The 12528-nt window shown below is 41.6% G+C and overlaps 1 protein-coding gene across 1 annotated transcript in view; it reads left to right on the forward strand.

Moving 5' to 3' along the window:
• Positions 1-10859: 10859 nt before the first annotated feature.
• The window catches only part of LOC132567300 (fer-1-like protein 4), a 78313-nt gene continuing 76644 nt past the window's right edge, over positions 10860-12528 (forward strand). Inside the window, exon 1 of the mRNA XM_060232981.1 lies at positions 10860-10965. Within this exon, the coding sequence (XP_060088964.1) occupies positions 10887-10965 (79 nt within the window). The 5' untranslated portion in view covers positions 10860-10886. The remainder of the gene's footprint in view (positions 10966-12528) is intronic.

Genomic DNA, 12528 nt, shown 5'->3' on the forward strand with positions numbered 1-12528 from the left:
GTGATTCCTGGATATAAGCTATATCGGAAGGATAGGGAGGGAAGGGTTGGAGGTGGGGTGGCTCTATATGTCAGAGAGGATATACGGTCCAGTAAGACAGATCAGAGAATTAGATTCACTTTTAAAAATGCTTTGGGTTGAAATAGAGGGCCCAAAAGGAAATTTAACTATGGGAGTTTGTTATCGCCCACCAAATCAAAGGAGAGAGGACGATTATAATATGATGGAAGGCTTAAAGATAGCAGCTAAACGTAAAAACTGTGTCGTAATAGGTGATTTTAACTACCCGCAGATTGATTGGGTCAATATGTGTTCTGGTCGAGAGAAAGAGATTGAGTTTCTTGATGCTCTCAATGACTGTGCTATGGAGCAGATGGTCTCAGAACCTACCAGGGGTGGGGCGATCCTGGATTTGGTCCTAAGTAATGCCCAAGACTTGGTGAGAGATGTAAAAGTGATTGCGCCACTTGGGAGCAGTGACCATAATGTTATTGATTTCACCATTGTATAAATAGGGAGTTATCCAAAAAGACCGCCACAACCACGTTTAACTTTAAAAGGGGTAAATACACTGAGATGAGGAGGCATGTGAGGAGGAAACTGAAAGGAAAGGTACATACGGTCAAAACCCTTGGGGAAGCTTGGATGCTATTTAAAACTATAATCCTAGAAGCTCAGATAAAATACATACCTTTGGGTGAAGAAGTACTTCCTTTTATCCGTTTTAACCTGGCTGCTCAGCGATTTCATCGAATGCCCACGAGTTCTTGTATTGTGAGAAAGGGAGAAAAGTACTTCTTTCTCTACTTTCTCCATCCCATGCATTATCTTGTAAACCTCTATCATGTCACCCCGCAATCAACATTTCTCCAAGCTAAAGAGTCCCAAGCGTTTCAACCTTTCTTCATAGGGAAAGTGTTTCAGCCCTTTAATCATTCTAGTTGCCCTTTTCTGGACTTTCTCCAATGCTATAATATCCTTTCTGAGGTGCGGCGACCAGAACTGCACACAGTACTCCAAATGAGACCGCACCATCGATTTATACAGGGGCTTTATGATACTGGCTGATTTGTTTTCAATTCCCTTCCTAATAATTCCCAGCATGGAGTTGGCCTTTTTTATTGCAAACGCACACTGTCTTGACATTTTGGAATAGTAATTGGATATTTGTGCATAATACAATATATAGATTTTGTAAAATTTGCCTAATTGTATTTTTGACACAATTGTTTTTAGATCTTTGTTTATATTGTGTTGCCATTGTTTTTTCTATTTGCTCCATTGGGGCAAACATACTGGAAGAAAGGGAGTTATGTTCCCAGAACTCCAAGCATCTTGTGTGGCTGAGCCTAGTCAGATCAGATATTCCATTACTTCTGTGTGCCCTTGATCTGACTCATGGCTGTTTTCCTCTGATTTGTGCCTCTAGCCTGACTTTGGGAGTGGTTGGAATGCAGTTTCACAGCATATCTGTTGTTTATTAAGTGCTCTGAGGGGTAGATGCCTATTAATAAATCTAGCTTCTTTCAGTGTATGTAACAGCCCCTGGAAATTTATTGCTATGTAAGTCAGACAAGTGGATTACAAAATCCCAGAAGCCACCTCTTTTCAAAGGGTGATCTTCAAAAATAGCAAAATCCATGCAGTGTATTTAGCAAGCAGGGCATCCTGCAAAGGAAAAGCTTCAGCTCATTAAACTATACTGTCAGAATCTAGGGTCAGTCCAAGCCAAATCTGGAGTAAAAGTCCAGAGGCCAGTTACCATGAGAGTGGAATCCAGTTCAGAGTGTATACAGGAAGCAAGGTCCAACAGTCCAAGGTCATTAACAAGTGCAGGAGGAAGATTCCAGTCAAGAGCCAGTCTTAGGGTCACAAGAGCAGTGTTTCAGAGCTGTGGTCACTGAGTCAAGAGGTTGTAACTTGTTGCTTCCACAACACACAGGCTCTCAGTGTTGGCTTTTATAGGCACTTCCTAAAAACCTCTTGTTAGCAGCCAGCTGCTTGGGAGTAACTGTAGCTAATCCAGGCTGTCATCAGTAAGCACCTAGCAACAATCCAAGAGATGTGCACTCTTTCTTGCTTGTAGTTTCTTTCTGAGCCTCTATCTTTGGCACTCAAAGGACAGAGGAGAACCTGGTGGGCTGGTCTCAATCAACTGAGTCTCACTTGCTGTGTTGGGGCTAGATGCTGGTAGCTCTGGATCAGCTGCTGGCTGTGAGCCTTGAGTAGACTGCAACTCTCTGTTTGAAGGGGTTGGTTACATGAACCTCTTCTTCACTCAAGGAGTCCCTTTCTCCTGAGAAGTCCTCAACAGTGCTTGTCTCATTAAAATATAGAACCCTTAAACTCAGTGCCATTATACACCCATAAAAAGAGGAGTCTGAGGATCTACCACTTAAGCATATGTGCTTCAGTTAAAAGTTTATTGAAACCAATGGAAAGATTGATATCTATCAGCGTTTCATCAGACAGGAGTCATGTACTCTAGAAACATTGTCTCAGGCCCCATACACACACACACACAGAGTGGTTCCAGGGATGATAAATGACCACTATTTCAACAGATAACTAAAGTCAGTGGTATAATATGGGAATATCCAACAGACCATTCATTCCCTTCTGTAAACTAAGGATCTGCAACTTGCAGTTTTGTACATCATGAAAAGGAAACCTTGTTATCTGGTTGCTTGAAAACATGAGAACTGCTAGTAGACACATGAAAATGCCTTATACTAGTCTGGGACATGCATACTCACTAACACAGCAGACATGCACTCACATGGTTGCTGGCTCATGAGCATGGTGCATATTTGGGAAGACAGAATCCTTGTACTCCCCCTATGGTTGGCAATTTTAAAGCAGTGTCCCACATCATGGGGAAGGAGCATATGAGTGCACACTGCCTCTGCCATGCTTATGAGCCAAGGATCCTGCAGAGGCTAGGTGCAAGGCCAGAGCATTTTATGTCCGCTTTCCTTTTCTGCACATTGACTGAATGTGTGGAGATGTTCTGTGAACAGGGCAAAGTCAGACCATTGGTCTGTCAAGGTCAGAATTGTCATCTCTGACAGCAGTGTGTCAGCTCTTTCGCACCCTGGCTATCTGATCTTATTAGCTGGAGGTACCAGGGATTGAAGCTGCAAATCCAAATGCTCTGTCACTGAGTCATGACACCTCCAGAAAGGGAATAGTGGGTTTTCTGGGTTATGTCGGCTTGAGCTCAGTGGGGGTCCGCAGAGCTTGTCTCTAGCGGCCCCCCTGAATCAGGCGGTTGGAGAGGTGCCACAGACGTGGCATCTCCAGGGAAACCCTGAAGGGGTTTCCTTTCAGTATGGGGCTTTGCAAGAAGCCAGGGGCATAGCGGTAGCTGTTCCTGTCCTTGTATGCCCCAAAGCTCCACCGCCATGATTGCCATTATGGCAGCAAGAGGTGAACACCTGACCACTTGCTCTTTTTTTTCTTAAGCTTGGGATGCATCGCTTTCCTACCTCAAGCATGGCAATTCTACTAGGCAAGTAATTTTGTTTTCAATACCACTGGCTAATGGGTCTGTGACAGTAAGTATGGGTTAAACAGAAAACTGAAGATGCACAGAGCCTGCGTCAGGTGACCTGAGGGTGGGGGCCAGAGTGCTCGGAACTCTCAGTGAGATTTACAGCTAACGGCTGAGGGAGTCAGTTAGTGTTGGACGGAGTCTGAGAGAGTTGGTCTTTGAGGGAGCTGGGGCAGTAGCTAAGGAGAGTCTTCATGAGAAGCAAAGCTGACTGCTAGCTCTATAAAAGCAGCCAAGAGGCTGTGTGTGTGACTAAGAAGGAGTCACGGTGAAGACCTGAGCAGTCACAGACACTTATATACATCTCTTAAGATCTAGAGAGGTGGTTGAGGGAACAGATGTGGGTCTAAGAGTCTGAAGGGCTGGGAGTAGAGGCTCCAGTCGACTTGAGAGACTTGGCACAGTATACCCAAGAGGCCAGCCTATACTAGTGTTGGAGAGTGTTTTTTATATGAACTGTGAACCTGAGAGACCTAAGAAAAAGAAGATATTAGAAAGCCTGAAACAACTGAGCAACTTGTTAACTGCATGAGATACATGATAGCCTATATAAATGTCTCCCATATCCCCAGTTGAAGACTTTGTGTTGAATTAAATATCTGTGGTTTATTTTATAGTTCTCTGGTGCCTATAATTTGGGAAAACTGTCAAAGCTGCTGTGGTCCCCTACGAATTGAAATATATATACCTTTGAAAACAAATACCCCAAAGAGACTAAGATAGAGAAATCCATATCAACCCACCCCCTTGAGTTATATATTCCTGAGGTAAAAGTTTTAAAAAGAAGAACTGAGGTGACAGAGGGGCTGGGGTAGCCATAAGCGGCATAGAAAAGCGATCCAGTAGGACCATGAGGCGGGCGCTGTTATAGGGTCGTTTTACATAACAACAAACGGGACAGTTCAAAGGGAAAGAGGCAGAATCCCCCCCCACACACACACACACTTTCACTTGAATGCGGCTTCGAAAAGACAGAGCAACTTTGAGCATTGGCAGCAATTTGAATTAGACTGAATATAGATACTCAAATTGACCTGGATTATTATTGAATATGTGTTAATGAGACTATTATCTGGCTATAATATGGTCTGAACAAGAACAAGATATATTTTAGAGAGATTTGCCTTTGCCACCTGAGTGCAACTGAAATAGCAACAATCAAAACACACGGCTGGAGGAAATTTGGAGAGACAGACTAACTGTGTCTCTGAGTTGCTTTTCAACTTCGATTAATAGACTTAGTTATTTGGTAGAGAAAAATGGCATTACCAAGCAAAATGTTTTATTAAAAAGATATAATGGTTACCATAACTTCTCTAAAGCAAGATCTTGGTTCATTAACAGAGTTGATAAAAAAGCAAATGGGAGCTTTTATGTTGAAAGCTAGCGAAATCTCAAATCTACATGAGCAGAGATCTTGGTGACGTCTGTGGAACTGGAAATGGTGAGTGATCCGCTGGGAAACGAACAGAAGAAAACCAAAATGGAACCTTATTGCGCAGTTAAAAAGAAGGACCGGAAATCGAGACTGATTGAAGTTTTTTTGAGAGGAACAAGTGGCGTGGGATCCTTACTATTTTTACCAAAAGGGATGACTGCACTAAGGAGAGAGAAGGTACATCTCAGCAAAAAAATCAAGATGTGGAAAACTTTCAGGAAGAAGGGTCTTTGAACTGTTTCTCTGTCTCTGGGTAATTGGATATGGAATTCTCAACAAGAACTGACATGTGATTTTAAAAGGCCAATGAGATTTTTGGGTCATATTAAGTTGTTCCTCCTAGAGCAGCATGGATATAAGAGTTATAGGATTGAAAAGTTTTGAAAAGAATTTTATATAAATAAATAGTTAACTTAAAAAGGATCAGTTTTTAAGAAGGCAGACAACACAATTATTCTGTAATCTGGTAAATCTGCTCTTAATATGTTTGTTTGGAGAAATTGTTTATACGGATAAATTACTATGGGTTTTTTTCTGCTTATTACTTTTTTTTCTCTACGTTTTATATTTTAAATCTGATTTTTTTTCTTTCTGTTTGAATAAGTAAGTTAGAAGGATAAAGATATTTGTTTCTTATGCTCATTTTAGTGACAACATTGTTAAAATAAATTTTTCTCCCCCCTTCAGTTGAACCTGTGTAGCTCTCCCTCCTCCAGGCCAAAAACCAAAACCCATCATTAAGACAGGGTCCACCAGGGCACTTAAATGATTAAGTCCAGACATGGACCTGAGAGAATAACTTTCCCATTGTTCATAGGTTGCCAGCTCTGGGTTGGAAAATTCCTAGAGATTTTTTTTGAGGGGGGTGGAGTCTGGGAAGAGCTCAGTTTGGGTAGGGGAGGTTTGGAATCAAGTATGTCAAGTTAGAGACTTGTGGATCACTGAAGATAGCTTATTGTGGAAGGCCTGTATATATAACAGCCAATGCTACCTTAACTTCAACAAATCATAGAAATATTGCATGATAGTGTTAGAATCCAACAACTGATGTCTTTAGGCATTTGTTTTTAACTTGGAATCCACTATGCAGTAATTACAAATATCTTTGTGTTATATCAATAAAGCAACTTGTTAAACTTACCTTAAAGTATGTAGAAACTTGGCTATAAACAAACCTTTCTGGTAATTCACTTCCTTGTTTGCAGATGTTTGGCATATGTACAAGTGAGAACTGTCCACACTGCCCTCTCTCGTAATCATAATTTATTCACACACACCTGAGCTTTGCTCTTAATAATCTTCCAGAGCAAAGCCTTGAGCCAGGAATGTGGAAAAAATACCTCTAGGCATTCATTCCAAACATATAAATCATAGCTAACTGATTCCTACCAGAAAGGGTGTGTTGAGAGAGTATATATAATAAAAAGTAGTTAGCCACAGCAGTCCTGGTTCAGCACAAACTTCCTTGGGGTTTGGGGGGAGGGGAGCAGTTAACATTCAAGGAGGTTTCCTATTCAAATCATCAGGAGCAATCCTGAAGACTATACCAAGCAAAAGTATATTTAACACAAGGGATAATAAGAATATTTCAACTCGGATGTGTTTGTAAAACCAGTGAGAATATACACCAAACATATTTAGTTTACTTTTCCTTCCCTGCTGTTGTATCTATAATTCAGAACCCAGGCCTAGAGAGTAAATAAAAAGAAATCTGCATGGTGGGGTCAGATACAAAAGGGGGAGAGATACTTTTACAAGTGAGGGGTTAGACCTCTAGATTTGTGTGGGGGAAATTAAAAAGGAAGGTATAATGATGTTTTTAAAATACCGTGTGATTACCTCATGAAATAGTGTTGCTATTTTTAATTCCCCAGTTGTCTATGGTTGCCTAGGTAATCCAAAATGTCTGCTGCAGAAGTGAGTTGGGACTGGAAAGAAGGAATGTGTAGGCAGCAGCATATACAAGAAGGAAGGGAGAGCAAAGCCAGAGGAGAAGGAGGAAAGGAGAGTGAAGCTAAGGGGGTAATAGGCTACAGGAATCGAAGGAGGCTGGGGAAAATCTGCAGGGTTTACAAGAGGGAGCAAAAGTTTCAATAGCATGAGGTGGAGAATAAGCTGGGAGGGTGAGTTTTCACACATTCCTCACATATATTGATAATTTTCTACTTCCATCATCCCTGCTCCATCATGATAGAGCAGGAATGTGACAGAAGGGAAGAATCAGTGAGTGTTCTGAGTCTGGCATACTGGGCAGACCAGAGAGACTCAGGAGGCCTTGCTGTAGTCTCATTCACTTTTGTAATAAAATCCTGTTACCACCAGGAAAACACTTGATGGGTCAGTGTAGTGGGTTGAGCCTCTCTAACATCTCCTTGGAGTCATTCTAGAGAAATGACATGAGATATTCTAGGCATCTCGCACAGTCTTAAAATACCAGGAGTGGTCCAAGCAGCCAGAGGCAGTGGCTGAGACATGAAGCGTAAGAGGATAGGGTGAGGCAAGCAAGATAGTTTGTAATCTTATGGGGAGAGGACTGGGCATGCTTAGGAAGCAGAGCTGCCATCAAACTTGCAAGTGTTCTCACATACATACCAGGATCAAGGGTGTCCCTATGAAGTGCAAAACTATTTGTATTCTTGTATACAAACATACAGAAAAATTCAAGCTTCTTCAATAGGGTTGTCAACTCTGGGTTGGGAACTTAATAGAAAGTGGGTGTGGAACCTTCAGAGGGAAGCGTTTAGAGAAGGGAAGGAACTCAGTGGTATATAATTCATAGAGTCCATCCTGCAAAGCAGCCAGTTTCTCCATGGGAGCTTGGGTTGGCAACCTCCAGGTGGGGCCTGGGATCCCTCAGAATTACAACTGATATCCTGATGACAGTTCCCCAGGAATGTGGACTTTATGGCACTCCCTAAACCCTTTATTCCACTCCCTAAACCCTTCCCTCTTCAGACTCCAAACCCAAATCTCAATAAATTTCCCATCCTGGTGACACTACCCCACCCACAATTTTCCTGCTGGTTGCCAGGGGAACTGATCTTTGTAGGCCTAAGACCAGCTGTAATTCCTGGAAGTCTCCAGGCCCTGCTTGGGGGTTGGCAGCAATATGGCAGCTGTAGTTCTTCAGTGCAGAGCTAATTGGGGTAGTGGTTTCTAATATGGTCTCTAAGCCTCAAGCAAGTGTGACAGAATGAGTAGGTTGAAGACTTGAAAAGGAATGGTGCTGCTCTGCTTTGTTGTTGATGCTCTAGTTAAGACGGTTGCTGCACAAAGGTGTGTGTGGAAGGAGAAGAAAGCGGAGAGAAGAATGTGACTATTGTGTTCCTCCAAGACACACAAAAGTTTTGAGCAAAATCTGAAAATGTGGGGGTTCTAGGTAGGTGTTATTTTCTGACATCTTTTCAGTTGAAATATAATACATTATACCAAGGTACAGTAAATTTGGGTAGCAAAGGCAGCATGATATAGCCTGATCTCATCAGATCTCAGTTGCTAAGCAGCATTGGATCACCAAGGAAAACTATGCAGAGGAAGACAATGGCAAAACACCTCTGACTCTCACTTGCTTTGAAAGTCTCTTGCTGGGGTTGCCAGAAGTCAATTGCAATTTGATGGCACATACATACAATACATTTTAATTTGAGACAAATGCTATCTTTCAGGAAGTGGCTCTCCAGGTGAAAAATAGCTTTTCCCCAAGGCCATTTCTCATTTTACATGGCAGCAAATCCTCACTTTTACATGGTAGTGGCTTTATGACTGATCAGGGAGCTAGAACCAGGTTTGGTTCTTCAACTTCTATATCTTTTATGAAATATGTGTTCAATAGCTCACTCACACATTACAGTTTTAGATGTATCCTTAAAATAGGTATACATCTAAAAATATACTGCATGAAGAGACATTACAAACTTTGAGGATACTAAAGCAGAAATTCCTTTTATGGTGACAACTCAACCCAAATGTCACTGAAGGAAATTTGGAAAACCTAATCTTGATAATTAATCTATTTGTTTCTTAGATGCTGCAATGGCGATAAAAGTAACCAGAAAGAATCTGAGAAGGAGAAAGAATTAGGACAGAAAGCTGTAACAATTCTCTAGAAAACCTAGCGTTCCAGTAATTCAGAATGTAATTCACTAATTGAGAACATGAATCCAATAATACCTTGATATTAAGATTGAGAATATGTACGTTAACTACCTATTCTGTCAACAAGGAAGGGGTTGTGGTTGGTGGCAGAGTACCTGCTTTGCATATAGAAGGTCACAGTTTCAATCCCTGGCAAATCCAACTCCAGTTAAAGGGTATGTAGTAAAAAGAGTTGAAACCTACCTCTTTCTACTTGAAATCCTGGAAAGCCGCTGCCAGTTAGAGTAGACAGTGCTAAATGAGATGGATCAGTGTCTTAACTCAGTATAAGGCAGTCTGATTTGTATTTGGATGAAGCAGAAAAAAAGATGGCATACATAATAGTTTATGATGTTCAATCAGAAATTAGAGAAATTTCCAAATGCATTTAGAACTACTTGTGGATATGATCATGCAGGGCTGCCAGCTTCCAGGTGGGAAGTCTAAAAAAACAACTGTGTCAGAAATACATAACGCTTATGACAAATTTACAAAAATCTATATTATATTGTGCAAAAGCATCCAAAATTCATTCCAAAGATATAAATCACATAGCATAAAGTCCCAAACAAAAACACAGTTCCCAAGGATGACTTTGGAAAATTCCAAAAAGTCTATAAGGAGTACTACTACTCAGAAGTAAATTCCAAATGGAGTTCTTCCACTGATGTTGGCTTCCGAAGGAGAAAGTCTTGCCTTCACGCAATCATCGGCTTAAATCGCGTTCTGCTGCATTTGCAGCTTCTTCACAAGCCAACTGACAAGGTCCTCAGATCGGCTTCTCTCAAACGCCCATATTATATATTTCAATTGATTATATATTTCAACTGATTATATATTTCAATTGATCAAGCTAGTGATTGCGTGAAGGCAAGACTTTCTCCTTTGGAAGCCGACATCAGTGGAAAGACTCCATTTGGAATTTACTTCTGAGTAGTAGTACTCCTTATAGACTTTTTGGAATTTTCCAGAGTCATCCTTGGGAACTGTGTTTTTGTTTAGGACTTTATGCTTTCTATGTGATTTATATCTTTGGAATGAATTTTGGATGCTTTTGCACAATATAATATAGATTTCGGTAAATTTGTCATAAGTGTTATGTATTTCTGGCACGTTTTTTAGACTTCTGTTTATACTGTGTTGCCATTGTTTACTCAGCTTCCAGGTGGCCCCTGGAGATCTCCCGCTTTTACAACTAATCTTCAGCTGGCACTGGCAGAGATCAGCTCCCCTGGAGAAAATGCTGCTTTGAAGGGTGGACTCTATGGCATTATACCATGTTGAGACCTCTCCCCTCTTAAACCCCACCCACTCCCAGATTCACCCCCAAAGTCTCCAGGCATTTTCCAACACTGACCTAGCAACTTAGTACAATGCCAACTGGGAAATGTTGCTTTCAGAACAGGGCTTGTCTGATGTGGGGATGGGGATTTATACAAAATATAGAGGTCAAGTGAAAAGATAGATGGGGGCCTAAGGGACTCTCAACAGAGTGAGATGTTTTGTCTAACCAAGTAACCCATTGTATTGTGTCAGAAAGAGCAGGCTTCCTGGGTTTTAGGGGGAGTGAGCAACTGCTGCCTGCCCACTGCAATAAGGCCTTGCCAGAACTGGATAATGTGTGACTTGCGGGTGGGGTCTGGGCAGACAAACCTGCTTGGTGAGTCCCCAGTCTTGAGTCACTGAAGAGACAGGTGGAGTCCTGCACTGAGAGCGGTCGCACCTGGACAGCACAGCACTGAGCCAAGTCCTGGCAGCACCATGGCACTGAGTGTTAGCGTTAAAAGAGTCACCCAACTGCCAGGGACAGGGGAGAGGCAGGTGCAACTCAGCTTCCGAGGTGCGGAGTGTGGGGGAATGGGGAAAAGATGCTGGGTGGAGGCAAAGGCAGCACAGGGCTTGGGAAGGAGAGAAGGGGTGTGTGGGAAATAGCTGCTTAGAGTTCTGCTGGAAAAAGTAGTATAAGAAACAGATGTGTGGCGAGGGGAGGGGAGACAGTATTCTGGGGAACTGTCTCTTATGGGCTCATTGTTAATTGTATTGGCTGGGTAGTACCAGTGGTGCACTGGGTGCCTTTTTCTTCTGTTTCCTCTCTGCCCCTATTGTACCATTGTGGGAGGGGACTGTCATGTGAACTGCTTATTTGCTCATTCTGTCATGGAATCATGAAGAAATCTCTGAAAATGAGGCCTGATTGATACATGAAGATGTTCCTACATAGATATCTCTTCTTTCCCGCATTGCTTCCTGCATGTACATGTATGCACATCATTATGTGCCTGTTTCACTGTACGTACGTGCTGTGGGAAATGGCTGCCAGTCAAAGCTTCCTATTCAACCAGAATAGTAAAACATTAAAACATATGGCTGGGTATGTATAGTTTCCTACACTGCTATTTTTATGATAAATCACTAGAAGCATTTGGTCTTCATCTCTAATAGAGTGACTTGGTTCCAGTGACAAGCTATGGAGGAAGAAAACTCCAGAACCAGGAAAATAGATGAAACCATCAGTGTAAGCTTTGAGATGTATGTGGCACTGGAGAGAAGACAGCTGACAATGTAGAAATGAAAACTGCAATCCTAAACTGAACTGGATTTCAGTATCATTTAAAGTTAGGGACACTTCACACAATCCTTTCCCCCCAAGCACAGGAAAACTGCTTGTAGTGGAGCATTAGAAGTACAGAACAAGTTTTCTATTTTGTTATGAGTACATATCAAGAGGCAACTGCTAGAAACAACCATGGGTATTGATAATATACAGCATTTCAAATTATACAAATTCTCTTTCCAAGATCAGAAATCAACTTGTCAGGAAACATATCCTTTAAATATATATCTTGCAGGAGACAAATATAAAACTAATTAGATCCACCTGGATGATTTCTCTCTGCGAAAGGAAAATGAAATGAGTGAAATCAGTCAAGTCAGTGTGCATCACAGCTTACTTCACACTATAAAAGAACAGAAGCCTCTGATGCAGAATTTTTCTCTTTCAGAACTATTCTGCTGTTCTGTCCAAGGAGGGTCTCTAACTCTCTTTTCTGTCCTTTTAGTCTTCTGGTCTTTCCCTTTTTGGGTTTAAGTAGCTCAGCTTTGCTGCTAGTAACTGTTGACTCACAAAACTGATAACATCCGGATCCATTTTGTACTTTTAACTACAACTTAAAAATTTGCTAGAGAAGGCATCTGTTGCCGCCACCACCACCACCATTCCTGTAGAAGGAGTTGGTGATTTATAAGGTCCCCACATCATTTCAACCTCTCCCTATGGTAAGTTTTGTTTCCTGTCAATAACTAATCAACCTCTCATCCTCAAACAGGTTAACTGCTTATTGCCTGAAACCACTGGTTATGATTCATGTCACGTATCTGTCAAGCGCGCTTATTTCTGGACTGT

This window comes from Heteronotia binoei, chromosome 2 (assembly GCF_032191835.1).
Source record: "Heteronotia binoei isolate CCM8104 ecotype False Entrance Well chromosome 2, APGP_CSIRO_Hbin_v1, whole genome shotgun sequence".
NCBI lineage: Eukaryota > Metazoa > Chordata > Lepidosauria > Squamata > Gekkonidae > Heteronotia > Heteronotia binoei.